Raw genomic sequence first — 17,739 nt, 5'->3', positions numbered from 1 at the left:
GCCAGCAGGGATACTCCCACCCCCCACCTCCAATGCCACCTCACTCACCCCTACACCCCAGCCCAGGAGTCTCAGTTCCACAGTGGCATCCAGGGCTCAGCCTCCAGAACGCCAAAAGCTGAGCATTTCAGGCCATCTAGAACTGGATTCCTGGGGGTCTGGTGAGTCCTGTGGGGACAGTGTGTCCTAAACCTGAAACACCCAGCTGGCCCTTGAGGCTGGGCCTCCTGGACATTCTCAGCCCTGGGCCATCTGGACAGGTGGGCTGGCTCATACATGCCAGGCCCAGCACAGGACTCAGTTCTGACTCGAAGCCCTCTTTTCTTGCTGGAGCAGGGTGTGAGGAGCAGCCCGGGCTGCTTCCCAGAATAAACACCCCACCCACAGTCAGCCCCAGCCCTGCAGGCACAGCAAGCCAGCGCCAACGGGAGAGAGCTCACCAGGCCCCAGCTCAAGGTTAATAAGTCACCCTGATCTCACCCCCTCCATCACTCTATCCTTCTGCCTGGGCCCCCACTCACAGTGGTTGCAGGCTTCATCGATAACAATGGTAGCTACTATTTGTTGCACTCTTTCATCCCACCAAGCAGTGCCCTCTGCACTGAGGCTCATGCTGTCCCATAATAGGCATGAGGATCACCAATTTCACAGATAGGGAAACTAAGGCTCAGAGAGATGCGGCTTGGCTAACCTAAGGTCAAGGGCCGGAGTTTGGGGTTTGCTGCCATTCATCCATCCTGGTTCCTATGGTCTCTCCTCCAGCTACAGTGTAGGTCATAGGGCTCACTTCTTTATGTTGTTGTCTTGTATTATTTACTTTCAGCTCCTTGAATAAATTACAGGCTCTGGAAAGACAGGAACTGTGCCTAAGCACAGTGGTGTAAAACGCTGAATCTAGCATGTATTCATTGAAGTCATTTAAGCACCTATGTTGTGCAGGACACCCTTCTTGCAGTGTGCATGTGTGTGAATGAGTGAGCTGTGTCCTCTCTGGATACTGATAGGTAAGGGGTCCCCACCAGACTGAGAGATTTCCTTGAAGACATGGATAGGCATACCTAGCCCAATGCACAATGTAGGCCCTCGATAAATGTTGATGAATAAACACATACTAGGAGCTTAATAAGCATCTGTTGAATGAATGGGAACCTCGGAGATGTTCAATAAATGTTTACTGTTGAAAGTTTAAGGGACCAGATTCAGCCCCCCAATACATCTTTCAGCAATTATCCTAGCTCAGACTACTATAACAAAATAACATAGATGGAGTAGCTTAAACAACGCACATTATTTCCAACAGTTCTGGAGGCTGAAGTCCAAGATCAAAGTGCTGGCAGATTCAGTTCCTGGTGAGGACACTCTTCCTGGCTTGCAGATGGCTGCCTTCTTGCTGTAAGTTGGGGAACTTCTGGTTTAGTACTAGCAGGGGTGACAGTCCATAACACAGGAGAGGGGAACAGGTAGCAAAGGATGGTTGCTCAGAACAAGGACTCTTAGAGGGAGGAAGCCCAGGGTGATAGGAGGGGCGGGGGAGGACATCCCCTCTTACCCACCTTTCACTAAGAAGGAGGAAGCCAAGCTTGGTGTGACTGCTATAGCAGGCGCTGCCTCCTGGAAAAGCACCACCTCCCACAAAAAATCCTTTCAGAGCCTGGCGCTCTCAGATGTCCTGCACCCCCACCCCATAACTTTTCTGATGCTCCAGGGAGATAGTGCGTTATAACACAAGCTTTGGAATCAGCTCAGCTGAGACTGCAATCTGGACCATGTCTCTCACTAGCTTCTAAGACCTTGGCCCAGTTACTTCTCTGTGCCTCAGTTTCCTTCTCTATAAAATGGGAATAATAATAGGACACACCCTCAGGGTTACAGTGAATATAATAAAAGTGAGCCATCCAGTACAGAGAAAAAAACTTGTCTGGCTGAGAACTGGGGGTTTCTGGGTCGGGTCAGCCCCACCCATATTATATAGTTCTTCACTCTTGTGGGATTTGCAAAAGCCAAATTTAGGGGGTTATTGGCAGCTAAAGGGACTCCATCTGGGTCCTGCAATTGTGGACACTAGGTAGTGATGGCTAGTATGTGTTAAGAATGTACCTCATCTAATCTCCAAAACAACCTTAGAAAGGAGCAAGGTGGGAAATCCCAGCTCAGAGTTCCAACTGCGAGCAACCTGCTTGTCCATGAAAACTAGTGTGCGTAGAAAGACATTGAGAAAGGCCCTCCCAGGGTGAAGGTTTCTTATGGCCAAGTGCCCCTCAAGGTGCAGAGGTCATTGGACTTACCTGGTCACTGGATTCATGTCCTAATGGATTGTAAGACCCCTGAGGGCAAGGACAGCTGAGGTGGTCACTCTTGTCTTCACTCTCGCCCCGCCCCGCATCCTCCCCCTCCCTTAGAGATCGAACAACACTTTGCCCCGGGATGCAAGGCCGCCCTGCGGGCAGCATAGTCGCGATCCCCGGCGCGCCGGGAGGGGGCGCTCTGCGGCCCTCAGCCTCCACCCCTCCCCACGCACCCGCTGATCCGCGGACCGCGAGAGTCGGCCCTTAACAGCCCCCTCCCGAAAGGTGCTAGGTCCCAAAGCTGGCCTGCCCCCAGGCCCATCTGCCAGCTAATGTTTAACCCGGTCTCACTCCACATTATCCACACGAGGGAAATCGGGGTGGGGTGGGGTGGGGGCAGAGGAGGTCACCTCCAAATCGCCACTCTTCGGCCTACAGGCCTTTCATGTATTACCCAACAGTTCATGAGCACCTACTCTGTGTCTATTCACATAAATCGTGAGTACCTATTATGTGTCCATTTATGCAACCGTCATAAGCATCAACTGTGTATCCATTTGCCTAAAATATAATAAGCATCTACCATGTGTCCATGCAAAAGTTTAAGAGCACCAGCTGTGTCCCTTTACGCAACAGTCATGAGCACCTACTATATGTACATTCGCTTAATATATAATGAGCACCTACCCTATGACCATCCGTGCAACACATCTTGAGCACCTACTAGGTGCCAAGCTCTGCACCAAGAGCTGAGGATGTTGCGTGATCAAGACCCACCGGCCTCGGGCTGTGGCGGGGGACAGCAGTATCGAATACACGAACGAAGGCTTAATGACACCCGGAGTTAGATGCCTCACCTATAGAGGATGCTTTTCGTCTCTTGGGCTCCTCAAGGCCAACTGTGAAGCGGCAAGGCTGGCCAATAGGAGGAGGACTGTTTTTGAACCAAGATTTGCCACCTGACAGCAGAGCAGCAGGAAGATAACTGGGCGGGGGCTCCAGAGTGGCCCAAACAAGACACATTCAGGAACTCAGAGCCTGGGTTCAACATCAGGAGGGAGAAACAGCTTAGGCGGGTGCGGGTGCCGGGCTTTCGCACTCGCCGGCATCCACTCCCACCGCGCGTCCTAACCGCGGGCGCCGCGCTGGACGCGGAAGGTTCCAGAGCGAGCAAGGACCCCCGCGGCGCTCAGGCTGGGGATGCAGGTTGTCCCAAATGCTGGGACCAAGACTGGGGCCGAGCGGAAGCCAGGACTGTTCCCGGCCCGACCTCGTCCTAATTCTACCGGGTGGGAAACTGAGGCCGAGGGCAAGGCGGGGACCAGCCCGGCGAGGGACGGGAGGGAGGGGCTCATCCCGGCCTCGAACCCTGGCTTGCGCCTCCCCGAATCCGAAGCCGGGGCCTCTGCCTGCCCGGCGCTGCCCGCGCGTTCCTGGAACTGGGCTGGGCGGAGAAATCAGGGCCTGCGGAGAGGCATTCCTGCCGCCCTCCCCGCCGCCCGTGGCCGCGGGGGGCCTGGCCAAGGTGACCCCGCGGGAGGGAGGCTAGGGGCCCCCGCCCCCTCGGCCGCAGCGACCTCCTCCATCTTCCCGGTCTTCGGGGCTTTTCCTCTGGGCCCGCACGCCCTCCCTCCGGTCATCAGCGCGCCCGCCCCCTCCCCGGGCTTCCCCGAGGGCGGGACATCCCTCCCCCCACCCCCCCGCCCCGCGCCACCCCCAGGCCACCTCCGGGCTGTGTCCCAGCGCTGCCCTCGGGCCGGGGGCGGGGCTGCGGGGGGGGGGATGACTCGGGGATGGGGCCGCGGAGGACGCGCGTCGCTCGGCCGCGGCCCGCCGCCCCCTCCCTCCCGGTGCCCGCTCCCCGCGGCTCCGCCGCCCTACCTCCCCTCCCCCGGCCCAGCGCCGGCTCCCGTCCGCCCCCTCCCCCCGACGCGCACGCCCCGCCTGGCAGCTGGCGCCCCGGGCCTGGGGCCGCGGCGGCGAAAGGGGTTTGCTGGGAGGGCGGGCGCGAGGGAACCAGCGGGGGAGGGAGGAGGGAGCGAGGCCGCCCCCCGCGCCCCTCCTCCTCCCCCCTCCTCCGCGGCTCGCCGGGCCCTCCTCCCCGCCGCCTCCCTCCTCCCTCCTCCCTCCCTCTCTAAGACATCCCCGCACGGCCCGGCCGCCGCGGCCACCTTCCCTGCCCGAGCTGCAGATGTGGCGGAGCGGCCGGGCGCCGGGCGGCCGTGCCAGGGGAGCCCGCGCCGCGTGAGCCTCGCGCCCCGGCCCCCGCCCGCCCCGGCCCCTCCCCCGCTCGCTCCCCCGCCGCCCCCAGACCGCCGGAGCCCGCAGCCGGGAGCCCGACCGCCCCCGCCGCCGAGGTAGGAAGCCCCGCGGCGTCGCGCGGTGGGGATGGGACTGGGCGGGGGGGCTGGGCTGTCGCGCGGGGGCTGCGGGGGGCTGCGGGACCCGAGGGTCGCCTCCTCCTCCCGCGTCGGCGCCTCGCCCCGGGCCATTGTGAGCCCTCGCCGGGGCCCCTGCGCTCGCTCCCTCGCTCGCGCGCTCCCTCCCTCGCCGGCTCTCCGGCCCCGTCCCTCCGTCTCTCCGTCTTTCTCCTCCCTCCCTCCCTCCCTCCCTCCGTCCGGAGGCCGGGCCGAGCCTCGGCCGGGCCCGGGGCGGGAGCAAACTTCGGCGGGGAAGTTGGGCGGCCGCGGTGGGGGCGCGCTGCGGGGTGAGAGGGGGCCCCCGGAGCCTGGGCACGAAGTTGTCTGGGGCAGCCGGGCAGCCGCCCCTTCCCACGGCTGCGCTGGGGCTGTTTCTAGGACGGGGTTTGAAAGGTGTCTCCTCCCTTGTCCCGGAAAGTCTCCCCCCTGCTGCCCCTGGCCAGCCCCGGCCCTTCCTGGGGGGGCAGGGGAAGGAAGGCGTCCCTGGGGGTCAGGACAGGGGGTACCGCCGCGTCAGGACTGGGACACTGCAGTCCTGTATGGCACTTTTTCATCCACCGCCGCCCGGGGGGGAAGCAGAAGAGCCTGGCAAAGTGATGAGGGCAGGGGTATCCAGCCGGCCTGAAGGAGGGTCTGAAGGGAGTGGGGGAGGGGTGAGGCAGGTGCATCCCGAGGGAGGGAGATGCCGGCACCCTGCTTCCCCGCAGGCCCCCTGGAGTGGGGCTGGAATCCAAGCTGGCACCTGGAGCCCCTGGCACTCTGCCCTGGCCAGTCGGGTACTCAGGCCACAGCAGGGCAGCATGCCGCCTGTCCCCGGGTCCAGGAGGGCCCGCCTGGCCTGGCCAGCCCCAGGCGGTGATGGTTGCAGGGATCCTGGCCCTGCCCTGGGGCTTGGGAAGCGGGAAGAGATCCTGGGAGGAGCCCTGGGCCCCCGGCCATCACAGCCTGGGATCTTGGCTCTGAAGGGAACGCTTGACACCGAGGGGGCAGCCAGGGAAGCCCAGGACCTGGCCAAGGCCTGGGCTCTCGTCGTGGCTCTTGGTTTAGGCCAGGGACAGGGGCCGAGCTGTGGTCTTTAGAGGCAGCCATCCTGAGGGTCTCACACGCCTGGTCCTGGCATCCTGGAGGAAAGGTGGGGCTTTGCTGAAGCTAGAAAGCAGCTAGGAGACATTCTGCGCGCCCCCCCCCCCCCCCCCCGGCCCCGGCCTTCCTCAGCTCCCAAACGCAGGGAAGGGGAGACTGGCCCCTCAAGTCTGCCCACCCACCCAGCCCTCTCCAAGCCCTACTCCTTGTGCCACAGTGCCACAGCTGTTCCAGCCCAACCCACACATCCCTCCATCCCTCCCCGTGACCTCGGAGCCTTCCCCCTCTGCTCCTCCTTCTCCCCTCTGGGTCTGGGTTGGGCCTCCCAGCTGGCCCTGGCCCACTCTGGGGGAGGGGCTGCACCTGGGGAGCCCTTCCCAGGACACCCCTCTCCAAGCTCCAGCCCAGCCCATTTTACAACCCCCCACCAGAGCTCTATTTGGCCCTCTCTGCAACCAGCCAAGCAGAGGCAGATGCCAGGGGGTTGGGGCACAGTTTATGGGGGTTGGGGACCCCTTGGAAGCAGCCCTGTTTTCCTTAGCTCCTTACCCTCCCCCTCCTTTCCGGAGCTGCCATTAGCGCTGACCCTCTGACCCCTAGTGCCTGCCCGCCCTTCCCTGTCTGTGACCTTTGACCTTTGGTGTTAAATCCCTCCAGCTGGGGCTCTTCGGCCCCTGGGTGACCCTGGCCCAGGTCCCCTGGGGGGCCTCTCCCTGCTTGTGGCTCTCTAAACAGGGACACCTGCCAGTCCCTCCCTCACTGATGGGGAGGGGGTGCCCCAGAAAGCCAGACAGTGAGTCACCCCACTTCCAGGCACCACTGCTTTTGGAGTCAGTGGCTTTGGGGGATTCGCTGGAGCCAGGCCACAGCCTGGAGGATGAGTGGGAAAAGCCCCTGGCCTGGGAATCTGATGTCCTGGATTTGAGTTTTGGCCAGGCCACCAACTCCCTGGGGTCCTTGGGCCGGCTCCTCCCCTTTCTGGGTCTCAGTTTCCTCATCTGCAAAACCAAGAAAGAGGTCAGACAAGGTGAGTTTCCCGAACTGGAGTCCCTGAGAAGACTTGGTGGGGGGGGCGGGGACTGAGAAGGGGGGGTCAGGCCAACAAAAGCCAACTCTCAATTATCCGTGGGTGGAGCCAGTATGAATAACTGGATGCCACAGACATCCAAAAACCTCATTTCAAACAATCGTGTGAACCGCGTCCCCCCAAAGCTTTTGTTGTTTCTCAAAAGCCAGCTGCAAACGGGTAGCCACAGCAATGCTTTCAGCCTGGGCTCCCCTTGCTGGGAGTGCCCTTGGAGGGCACACTGGCCCGCAGGAAGACAGAGCTCTGCCAGGGCCCCTCCTCGGGGCCTGTTGGGGAGCCTAGACCCCTCTCAGCCACACCTTGCGGCCCCCACTCTCCTCTCCCCTCCTTCCCTGGCCTGGCCTTGGCCCCAGGCGGTGGGAGTGTCTTCTGCCACCTAATCTTCCCAGGGTCTGAACCGCGGTATAGAAGGAAGAATGTGTTTTCCTGACTACATTTTCCCATGTGCATTTTCAGCTACCCTGACTTGCCTGGAATCCGAATTTCCCACTTGGGCGAGGGGGTGGGGACGGGGTGCCGGGGGACGGGGTGCCGGGCAGAGTTTGGGGCAATCCCAGGATGAGGGAGGGTGGCGACAGCTGTGGCTGGGGGACCAGATGTTGGGGCTGGGGCCTGCAGTTAAGCTCTTTGGGAGGCATTTGGGGTGGGGCCCTGGTGCTGGGAGGCACATTGGGGTTTGAGGGGACAAGATGGCTGCCCTCGCCTCTCCTCTGCCGCACCGGATGCCTCTCCAGGTTGCGTCCCATGGGGAGACTGTGGAGGCCCCTCACCCGAGTGGGGAACTGGGCTTGCAGTGGAGAGGCCCTGGGCCGGGTGGAATAGGGGCCCTGCTTTTTCCGAGGCTGCCGAGAAGCCTCCCTCTATTCAGGATTATTGTTCAACCCCTTCCTCCATTCGGGGTTATTATTGTCATTTTATATTTCACACAGATGACTGAGGCCAGAGGGTGACCCGTGGAAGGTGCCAGGTGGTCCCCCCACCTTAACCCAGAGGTAGGGAGTGTTCCTGGCGGCTGAGGGGGCACCTAAGGGCCAGCCAGAAAGATGCAGATCCTACGTGCCTGGTTGCTTCCCTTGTGAAAGGGTCATAGAAATGGGCGGCCCGGACATATGTCTGGGATTTCACTTCTCTGAGATGGGACACATAGCCTTTCCCCACCCTGACACCTAGCCTGGGTGTGGGGGACCACAGCTTTTGCAAGGCCCTTGGGACACATCTGCCCCAGTGGCTCCTAAGGTGGCCGCCTCAGCATCACCCTGGTGAATTCTGATTCAGGTGGAGCTAGGGGCAGGGACTTAGCATTTTCAACGTCTCCTAGGATCTCTAGTGCTCTGCTGACTGGCTGGGGTTGAAGCTTTGATGCCAGAACAGGAAAGGATGTGCTGCTAGGGGTTCCTATGTAAGGCCTCAGCTTAGAAAAGTCCCAGGTTTCTCTTTGGGTTCCAACTCCGCCCTCGAAACCCCTGCTGTCGCTGCAACTAATAAAAATATGCCTGCTTCGGTCCCTGGGGAGGTGAGGGTGGGATTGGTGAAGTGGATGGGGGATAGAACTTCACAGGGGGAACAACTCCCTGAAAAAATCAGCACAGTGCCTCCAGTGGCCCAGCGAACTTTGCAGGTGTTGACATCTGTCACCTGAAATTGCATTAATCTTGTGAGGAGGATCCTGTGCTACTTCACAAACGAAGGGACTGAGCTTAGGATGGACAAGGGCCAGTGGGCCTCTGGGCCCGAGTTCCCAGGTCTGCCATGGCTGGGGGAGGGCTATCTTGTGGCCGGTTTCCCAGCCTGAGATGAGAGGGGACCCTGCTCTTGAGGGGAGCTGAAGCTGGCCCCAGCAGCTGTGGACAATGGGCCCCAAGACTCCACCCTTTCCCGGGCACCCTTCTGGCCTTAGCTGCAGACCGCTCTACGGGGGAGGTGAGGTCTGGCCCAGGTCCATAGGGGTCCCCGGCCCTTCTTCCCATTCCAGCTCTGGTGCTATGGGACCCTCCCAGGGTGGGGTCCTCCAAACAGCTGGTCCCGGGGGAGCCTCAGAGGCCTGACCTCCCATCCTGGCTAGGATGCTTCTCTCTAAGCTCCCTCAGGCTAGGCAGGGCGGAAGCTTTGGCTCTGGGCATCTTGAGGGGGGGGAGCTCTGGCCTTCTGCTCCTTCTCCCCCTCCCAGATGGGATGGAAGGTTCTGGTTAACTGGTGGTCAGGCTGGGAGGAGCCTGGGGGGCACAGGGATGTGAAGTGATTCCAGTGTTGGGGTGGGGGGGAGGACTTCCCATCTGCTCCAGATGCCCCTGGTGGGGGATGGGCTGATGGCCTGAGAATCTTCCAGTGGGGGTGAGGGGAGAGGCAGGGGCTTCCTCAGGCCCTTTGTCTTCAATGCCTGGGAAGCCAGGTAGTACTCGCCACAGGGAGGGCCCCACTATGGAGCATGTGACATGTGTGTGCACACGTACTCCCGCCTTGGCAGATGGCTGTCTGGGGAGGGGACTGACCCGGCCCCTGGCCCCCTCCTCCAGTCACGGCCAAGGGCGGGTGGGAGGCTACAGAGGCCCCAGGAGACTGCTGAGCTGCCTGAGTCAGCCCTGGGAAAACAATCCTGCCCAGCTGACAGGAGGGTCTTGTCTCCTTTGCACAAATGCACTCACAGGCTAGTGCCCCGCTGGGACCCTGGGAGTGAGGAGGCTGCCGGTGGGGGCTGGGTGTGTGTGTGGGGGGACTGAAACTCAGAGATTTGAGGGCTTGGCCTGGGGTCACTTGGGGTCAGGGAGGGACAGAGGGGGACTAGAGCCTAAGACCGTCAGGCCCTGGCCCCTGACATGCCGGTTCAACCAGGGAATCCCCCCAGCTCCACTCCTGTCCACCCCCACCCCCATCCCCTGCAGGGGCATGAGGGCATGACGTGGGGGCAGCTGCGTCTGGAGGAAGCCTCTCTCCCTCCCTTCTCCCCATCGTCCATCTGGGTCTGGCTGGCAAGTCCCAGCCTGCCTGAGCCATTTCTCCCCTGGGCTACTGCCTCCTGCATCCAGAGCCCCCCAACCCCCATCCCCACACTTGCGGGCTGACTGCCCCTGAGCTGTGATGTCCTCCTCCCCCTAGGCTGTGGGGCCCTCCATTGTCCTGTCTGTTCTAAAGTCCCCCCCATCCCCAGTTCTGTCTGCCTGCCAGCCCCACCCTCTTTCAGGCCAGGCCCCCAGCACCACCTCAGGATACCTAGTGGTCACCCTGCATGGTCCTAGGAGCGGACATGGGCTCAAAGGAGGCCAGGCCCGGCAGGCCCCTACTCAGTGGATGTTTCCCTTTGGGTTTGAAGACCTCCCCCAGCTTCTGGACTTGCTCGGCTGCCCAGAGTGAACAAGTGGGGGGGGGGGGGCGGGGGTGGCAGTGGCAGGGAGGAAGGAGGGGGGAGGAGTCCAGAGTTCAGTGCAGGGCCCCTGCTGGGCCTGCTCAAAGGCAGCTCTGGGGTGGGTTCTATGCGGGCACCGGGTGGAAGTGGCACCAGAGAAGCTGGGGGAGCTAGGCCCTTCCAGTCATCCCAGCTGAACCAGGGCCCTGCTGGTACCCCGTCCTTGTCCAGGTCTGCTCCCGGGTCCTTTGTCCTGGACAGGGAGGAGGGACCCTCTGTGTCAAGGCCCAGGCCCTGCACCTCACCTTGACCTTGGGCCAGCCACTTCCTTCTTTGAACCTCAGCCCCTCCATACGTACCCACCTCACCTGGCTGGTGGGCACCACAAATGGAGTCATTCATTCAGCAGACGGTCACTGAGTGCCAGGTGTTCAGGAAAAGCAGAGGGCAGGTGTGTTGGTGCTGTTCAGGGAGTGCTTAGGGTGCTGGGGCTCCAGTTCACTTTAGGCCAGCCCTCTCCCTTCCTGGGTGGGGAAACTGAGGCTCAGAGCCTTGCCCACATCAGAGTGGGGCAGGCCTGTTTTCTGGCTCTGCACCCCCAGCACTTTGTATCCCCGCCCCGTTCCCGATGGTGGAAGGAGTGAGCTCGGTGTGGGGGGCGTGGGAAGAAGTACAGTGGTCTGTCTGTTCCATGAGGCCGTCATCTGCTCTAGGACTCCCTTCTTGGAATGAGGCTCTGAATGACAGGTGCAGGGGTAAGTGCCTGGGGCCAAAGGTCGGGGGGGGGGGGCAGCGCATATGACACTCTGTGTGTGGGCCAGGCACCCAAGATGTGCTCAAGCACCGTTCACATTGGGGCATCTGAGTGGCTCAGTCAGTTGAGCATCCGACTTCAGCACAGGTCATGTTCTCATGGTTCGTAAGTTCAAGCCCCCTCTATCAGTGAGGAGCCTGCTTGGGATTCTCTCTCTCTCTTTCTCTGCCCCTTCCCCAACTCGCGCTCACTCTCTCTCTCTCTCTCTCTCTCTCTCTCTCTCTCTCAAAATAAATAAACTTAAAAAAAAAAAAAGCTGGTGACATTGTGGCATTAGTGAGGACTTGGACCCCAGATGAATGTGGCAGGCAGCACAGGGACGCTGCAGGGCTGGAACGTTTCCCTCAGCAGCCTGGGGACAGAAGTAGGTCCTCTGCTCAGCTGTCAGGCACCTGGAAGAACAGCCCATGTACAGCTGCAAGAGTCTGAGGTTGGTCAGGGTGAATCAGGAAAGACTTGCTGCAGGAAGGGGCAGGAGGGGGCGGGTAGCTGGAGGAGAATATGCGAATGTGGAAGGTTGTCACCAGAACCTGGCACCCAAGAGGTGAGCAAGCATTGAGCTCGTGGGAGAAAGGGAATCCTGAAAAAGGAGGTGCTGCAGGGAAGAGCCTGGGGACGGGAGCCTCTGGGCTGGAAAGAAAGAGGGCACTTTCTGTGTGGAACACTCCGTGGCTCCCCGGTGTCCTCCAGGTCCTGGCCCAGCCTCCCTCTTGGGCCCCCACTTCTGGGTGAGGCAGGTTTGCTGAAGGTCAGCCGGTGCCACCCCCCAGGCCTCTGCAGCATTGGGCCCAGAAAGCGTGTGGGCTTTGGGGCCTGGAAGTGAACCCCAAGATGTGCTCCTTATAAGCTCTGTGACCTCAGCAGATGACTGAAGCTCTCAAAGCCTCCACCTCCCTCTCTGGGAAATGGGAAGGGTAACAGCCAAATTGCAGGGCCGGGAGGGTGTATGGAGATGGTGAGCGGGCAGCAGACTGGCCTGTCTGACTCTCAGAACAAGTTAGAGGGCCCCTGGGTGGCTCCGTTTGTTGGGCGCCCGACTTTGGCCCGGGGTGTGATCTCACGGTTCATGAGATTGAGCCCTGTGTCGGGCTCTGCTGACAGCTCAGAGCCTGGAGCCTGCTTTGGATTCTGTGGCGCTCTTTTTCTCTCTTTCTCTCTCTCTGTCGCTCCCCTGCTTGTGTTCACTCGCCGCTCTCTCTCTCTCTCAGAAATAAATGAATAAACTTAAAAACAAAACAAGTTAGGATGTGACGCTCCGTCTGCCCCAGCACTTCGCCCCACATCCCCTCTTCTCGGGAGCAGCCCACCCCAAGCCTGCCCCCACTGAGGTCGGGGCGCCCTTCATCCTCGCTCACCTGTGGGCCCCCAGAACTGAGTTGGGTGGAGGGCCTGGTGTTGGAATGCGTAACTGAGCGATGGGGTAAATGAGGCGGAGGGAGGGAAGGGCCAAAGTCCAGCTCGCCTTGCCCGCCTTGCCCGCCTCTGCCCGCAGCTGGCAGGTGCTGTTCAGTGGACCTGGTGTTCATCCCAGGGTAGCGGGAGGGATGGGCCGTGGGCAGGAGCCCCCCCGCCCCCCCGGACTCGGGAGGTACTCACTGGGTTGTCTTTTTTTTTTTTTTTTTTTTTTTTAATTTATTTTTGGGACAGAGACAGACAGAGCATGAATGGGGGAGGGGCAGAGAGAGAGGGAGACACAGAATCGGAAACAGGCTCCAGGCTCCGAGCCATCAGCCCAGAGCCTGACGCGGGGCTCGAACTCACGGACCGCGAGATCGTGACCTGGCTGAAGTCGGACGCTTAACCGACTGCGCCACCCAGGCGCCCCTTCTCACTGGGTTGTCTTGCAGCCAGACTCAGTTGGGGAAGTGCAGGGTTTCCTTCCCTTTGGGGACTGGGCCTCATCCCCGCTGCTCCTCCTCACTCCTGGGTCCCAGCCCCTGACTCCGGTCCCGTGCTATGTCCTGTGTGTACGGTGTTAGAGCACAGGTGTGACACGCATGCATATGCCTGTATGTCCGGGTGCACTGGGTGCCCGTCCATGTCCTATGGGACACTGCCCGTTGCCTTTCCTGGCCCCAGAGGGTTCTGGCGGGGTGCCCAGCCCTGCCTGTCCACCATGAGTGGCAGTGCTGCCTAGCAGGGCCTGGCCTGCTCCTGCCTAGGCCTCAAAGGGTGTGTGTCCCTGTCTGGCTCCCCCAGCCCCATGCCAGCCCCTCCCAGGGATTTGGGCAGCCTGAGCCCAGCCCTTCCCTTCCCAACCCCGGGGGCGGGTGTGGGGGCTGCTTGGCGGGCTCGCCCCTGGCCGAGGCCCAGGTGCAGGCAGTGCTCATAGCCCCAGGCACCCCCCCCCCCCTTACCCCGCAAGCTGGGCAGACAGGAAAATACCAGACATAGTTGTGCAAAGGTGGCTGCAGGCGGGCGGGCAGTAGGGGGTGGAGGCTGTGAGATGGGGGCCTAGAAGCCACTAGGCCTGGGGGGCCTGTGTGCCAGGCTGGCTCTCGCAGCTGGGCAGGCCAGCACATCTGTGTGAGTGTGCACATGTGGGCCGGGCCCGTGTGGGAGTTGCTCCTCCCTAACCCCCAGCCTGGTGGCACTGGGGAAGGAAGTGCATCTCCTGGGAAGCCAGGACTGGTGAGGGGCGTTGCGGGTGGGGGAGCCAGCTGTGAGCCTTCCAGCTTCAGCACTGCCTGAACTATCTGGGTGAGCTTGGCAGGCCAAGTGATTGCATGGGGCACCCCCAGCCCAGAGCCAGGAACAAGAATCTTCAGGGCTACTGGTTGCTGGCACCTCCCGTGTACCAAGTGCTGGGCCAGGCTCTCCCTGCGGGCCGTCCTGAGTCCCCACCTTCCCTAGTGAGCTGGGCACCTTATACTGTACCTATGTTTCCGCCCAAGGCTCAGAGGGGGCAGCAGGGACCCATCTGAGGCCCCACAGCAGGGGTGGGAGCTCAGGGGACTGGGACCAGCTAGCCTGGCTCTGGATAGCACTATCTAAACATGCCGGAGTGGAGGATCCTGGCACACACTCCTGTTCAGGTGCTGCCCAGCTGAGGGCTTTCTTGAGGCCCCCAGAGCTGAGGGCAGAGACCTCATCCCTGGCGGGGTCACTTGGGGCATTTGCACTCCCACCTGGGTGGGGTCTGCCTACCCAGGGGAATCTGGGGGGGGGGTGATGGAGGGGGCTGGCTGAGGGCCCATCTTGGGTGGGGGAGGGGCCTGCCTGCTGAGTGAGGTTCCCAGGGAGGGCAACCCCCTTGCTCTTCCAGGAAGTACTGCCTGCCCTGGCCCCTCTCCGGGGGGCCTGCTGCTAGAGGCCTCAGGATAAGCCCCTCCCCTGGGTCCCGGGAGGAGGCCTGCTCCTTCCTGGACCGCACACCGCCTCTCCAGGGCCTCCCTCTGTCTCTGATGCAGTCAGGCTCTGGAAGGTGGCTAGGGTCAGCTGTGGCCACTCCACAGCACAGCAGAGGACTGAAGCTTTCTGAGAGGCACAAGCTTGTTTAGTTGCACCGTAAAATGAAGGCCATGTGGGCCCAGGTGAGAGTGAGACTCTGGTGTCTCTGGGTACAGCGGGGATGATCATGATCCCCACTCAGCTGTCCTCACAGCTCCAGACCAGCCAAAGCCTGGAGGTTTCAGCGATGGTGACAGTTCATTCACCAAGTCTGATCAAGTACCTACTATGTGCCCAGCACTGTTTTAACTGATGATTATTACATAATAATGGGAGACATTAAGAAATTATAGGATGTGTGCATCATTACCCAAAACCCAGTGAGGGGTGTCTTATTACTATTACTGTCATCCCATTTCAGAGGTGGGGACAATGAAGCTCAGATGGGGAAGTGTCTTGCCCTAAGACACATGGGCAGGAAGTAGCAGAGCCAAGTTGGAGACCCAGGTGGTCTGACCCATACTTGGAGCGTGCTCTGCTGCCTGGTCAGGAAGGGGGGGTGCTGAGACATGGGCTCTGCCCCTGCCCCCAGCCCCTGCTGCTGGGCTGCCAGGAGGGTGGAGCTCTTGGCCGGAGCAGGGAGGGAGCCGGAGCAGTTCCCAGGAATGTGGGGCCGTTTGCTTTGGCAGCATATCTGCCCTCAGCTCTCCAAGCCTCCCTGTGCACCACCCCCCCACCAGAGTTGGCCCCTCCAACGCCCACCCACTGCTGCTGCCCCTCCTAGGCTCTGTACCTAGCTCCCACAAACCCCTGGGCAGGGAGGGTGTGCCCAGCTGGAGCACCTTTGCCTTCCCCCGCCTCCCCTCCCCCAGTGAGCACAGGAGGGGCCAGTAGTGAACATGGGCTTCTGGACTTACCTGGGCCAGAAAGCCAGTCCTTCCACCGACAAGCTGTGTGACCTTGGACAGGTCACTTAATCTGAGTTTCAGTTTTTGCATCCGTAAAATAGAGATGACCAGCACCTGCTTTAACAGGTGCTGGCTTTTTGCCTAACCACCAACAGCTGGCTGTTGGTCCTGTTGTAATGTAATATTCGCTCATGGATTGCGGTGGGCTCGCTTCCCCCTCCAGCCCTCAGTTTCCCCATTTATGAGAACAGCATGTTGATAGTGATGACCCAGTCACCGAACACCAGGGAACCCATGGAGCAAGTGGCGGGGGGGGGGGGGGGGACTTACTTCCCCTTTTCATGAGATATCAAGAAAGCCCCTGGACTTTTGAGAGGTGCATCTCGGGCCCTTGTCCCTAAACTCTAGCTAGATGGGCATGGTTGACCAAAGGGCAGTTTCAGGACTGCCTTGGGAATAAGGGGTAACTCTTACATGGCCCCAGGCTGCTGTGGCGTGCTTAGGGAGAGCCCCCATCGTACAGAGAGTTCTGACCTCTCTCTCTCTCTCTCTCTCTCTCTCTCTCTCTCTCTCTCTCTCTCGCTTCGGCAAGGAGCCCCTGAGAGCTTCTCAGGGTGGGTATGCCTAGCTATCCCCTCCACCCACACAGGCACCCCTCCAAGCTCCCGGCCAACCAGCCGCCCTCCTCCAAGGAGGGAAGGAGGGGCTTTAACCACAGCAGAGTCCAGCCCACTCCCGTGAGCCTGGTGAGCTCGAGCCTCAGTTTCCCCCTGGTCGTCGTGGGCATCTACTCCCAGTAGGGGTTTTAGAGGGTTCCAAGAATCCATGGACAGCCGGTGCCTGACACATGGTAGGTGTTGGACGGATGTTGACCGCCCCCCACCCCCAACCAGCGTGCGTCCCACCCCAGGCCACAGCTCCCTGGTGGAGCCCGTTTCCCACTCCCCCACCCCCGCCCCCCGCGCTCGCCCCGCCCGCCGCGGGTGGGCTCGGCCGCCAGGTAGGCCGGGCCGGGCGGGGGCGCTCGCCTGGCGCTGCAGCTGGGGGCAGTCTGCGCGCGGCGGCCGGCGGGCGCACAATAGCGGCCATTGTCTGGGCCGGGCCGGCGGGGCGGGCGCGGCGGGCGGGGGCCGGGCCCCGGGGGGTCCCGCGCGGCCCACCCTCGGGGTGACCCCCGCCCCGCGGGGAGGCCGGCCGGGGTCCCGCGCCCGCCCCGCCGCCCCGGTGGTCCCCGCGCCGCCCCGCTTCCTCCAGCTCCCTGGGCTCTAATTAGTTCCTTGCGCAGCTGGAGCAGCGGCGCGGCGCCCGGCAGCGCGACCACCTCGGCGCCGCCTCTCTGCCCGCCCGTCCGCGGGGAGGGGGTCGCTCCCGGCAGCCCGGACGCCGCGTCGCTGCCCCGCTGTTGCGGGCTCCGGGCTCCGCCACTGGTTCCGAAACTCGCCTGCTCCCTCCGAGCCGGGCACGTCACCCCTCGGAGCGTCCCTGGCCGCCTCTGGGAAACGGGTCGGGGGCCCGCTTCCCCAGCCCACCTGGTTGTCCAGAGCGTCGAATCGGGTGCTGGCGTGGCTGGCCTCCGGAGGTGATCACGGCCCCAGCCCCCAGGGTTCCAGGCCATGCCGACCGCCTCAGAATCCCGGGAGCGTGCCACCCTGGCTCTCACCTTCCCCACTCCACGCAGCCCCGGAACAAAGAGCAGAGCCCCCAGTTTAGAAATGGCCCCTGCAAGCTGGGGGTGGGACGTGGCAGGGGACACCTTGAGGCTGATCAAGGTCAGGACGGAAGACCGGTCATGGGGGTCTTCCCCTTGGTGTGGGACCACCTTTCGGAGGAAAATTCTGGGTGGGGCCAGCCTGGGGCTGCTGGGTGTGCTGGGAAGTGTGGGCTTTTGGGGTGGCTTTTCGCTCCTTCCCCAGGAGTGGGGGGCTGGGCTTCTGGGCTGGGTTCTGGCTTCCATCCAGATGAACCCCTGCCTCCCTGGGCAGAACCCAGTGGCAGGAAGTGTGTGTGTGCGCGCGCGCACGCGCGTGCACGCAGGAGGTGGTTCTCTGGGGACTGAGCCAGATTAAGGGGGCTGCTGGAGTCCCCACTCCCACCTTGGGTGCTGTGCCTGCCCGGCTGTGGGAAACAGGCTCCTCTAAGGGCCCTCCCCAGTTCTAGGTTGAGGCAGTGACTCCCGCAGGTATTCAGAACAAGGTGACCCACAGGTTAGGGCCCCTCCCTGGACCCCTTCTGGCCTGGGGCAGAAGCCAGTAGAGCAGATGCCAAAGGATGTTACCTGGGCAGGGTTACCAATGGAAGTGTCAGTTTGAGTTCCCAGTTTCCAAACCATCCTGCCCTCATGGTCCCCTTCTCCAGAAGGTCCAGTTGGTGGTGGGGGATGGAGACAGAGGCTGTGGGGAAGGCCTGTGGCCC

At 61.7% G+C, this 17,739-nt stretch overlaps 1 protein-coding gene and 2 long non-coding RNA genes across 8 annotated transcripts in view; 1 reads left to right on the top strand and 2 right to left on the bottom strand.

Moving 5' to 3' along the window:
- Window positions 1–1,155: 1,155 nt before the first annotated feature.
- LOC131501423 (uncharacterized) lies at window positions 1,156–4,196 on the bottom strand. The gene is made up of 2 exons (XR_009256783.1): window positions 3,143–4,196; window positions 1,156–3,072 (listed from the first exon to the last, which is right to left on the bottom strand). It is a non-coding gene; the product is annotated as an uncharacterized LOC131501423 (long non-coding RNA).
- A 3-nt stretch (window positions 4,197–4,199) lies between these two features.
- Window positions 4,200–17,739, top strand: part of GLIS2 (GLIS family zinc finger 2) — a 21,649-nt gene continuing 8,109 nt past the window's right edge. Inside the window, exon 1 of one of the 6 annotated variants that reach the window (XM_058711518.1) lies at window positions 4,200–4,642. Coding sequence is in view for 5 of the 6 variants with exons in the window: in XM_058711514.1 (XP_058567497.1) it covers window positions 16,153–16,177 (25 nt within the window). In the remaining variant the exon portion in view is untranslated. Of the gene's footprint in view, window positions 4,643–15,706; window positions 16,178–17,739 lie in introns of those variants that run through there. The other 5 variants (XM_058711514.1, XM_058711517.1, XM_058711515.1 and 2 more) reach the window with 5 other exon arrangements.
- LOC131501425 (uncharacterized) lies at window positions 10,099–17,330 on the bottom strand. The gene is made up of 3 exons (XR_009256785.1): window positions 16,857–17,330; window positions 12,862–12,990; window positions 10,099–10,739 (listed from the first exon to the last, which is right to left on the bottom strand). It is a non-coding gene; the product is annotated as an uncharacterized LOC131501425 (long non-coding RNA).

Source organism: Neofelis nebulosa, chromosome 18, assembly GCF_028018385.1.
Source record: "Neofelis nebulosa isolate mNeoNeb1 chromosome 18, mNeoNeb1.pri, whole genome shotgun sequence".
Lineage (NCBI taxonomy): Eukaryota > Metazoa > Chordata > Mammalia > Carnivora > Felidae > Neofelis > Neofelis nebulosa.
This window is presented reverse-complemented; position numbering and strand designations above follow the sequence as displayed.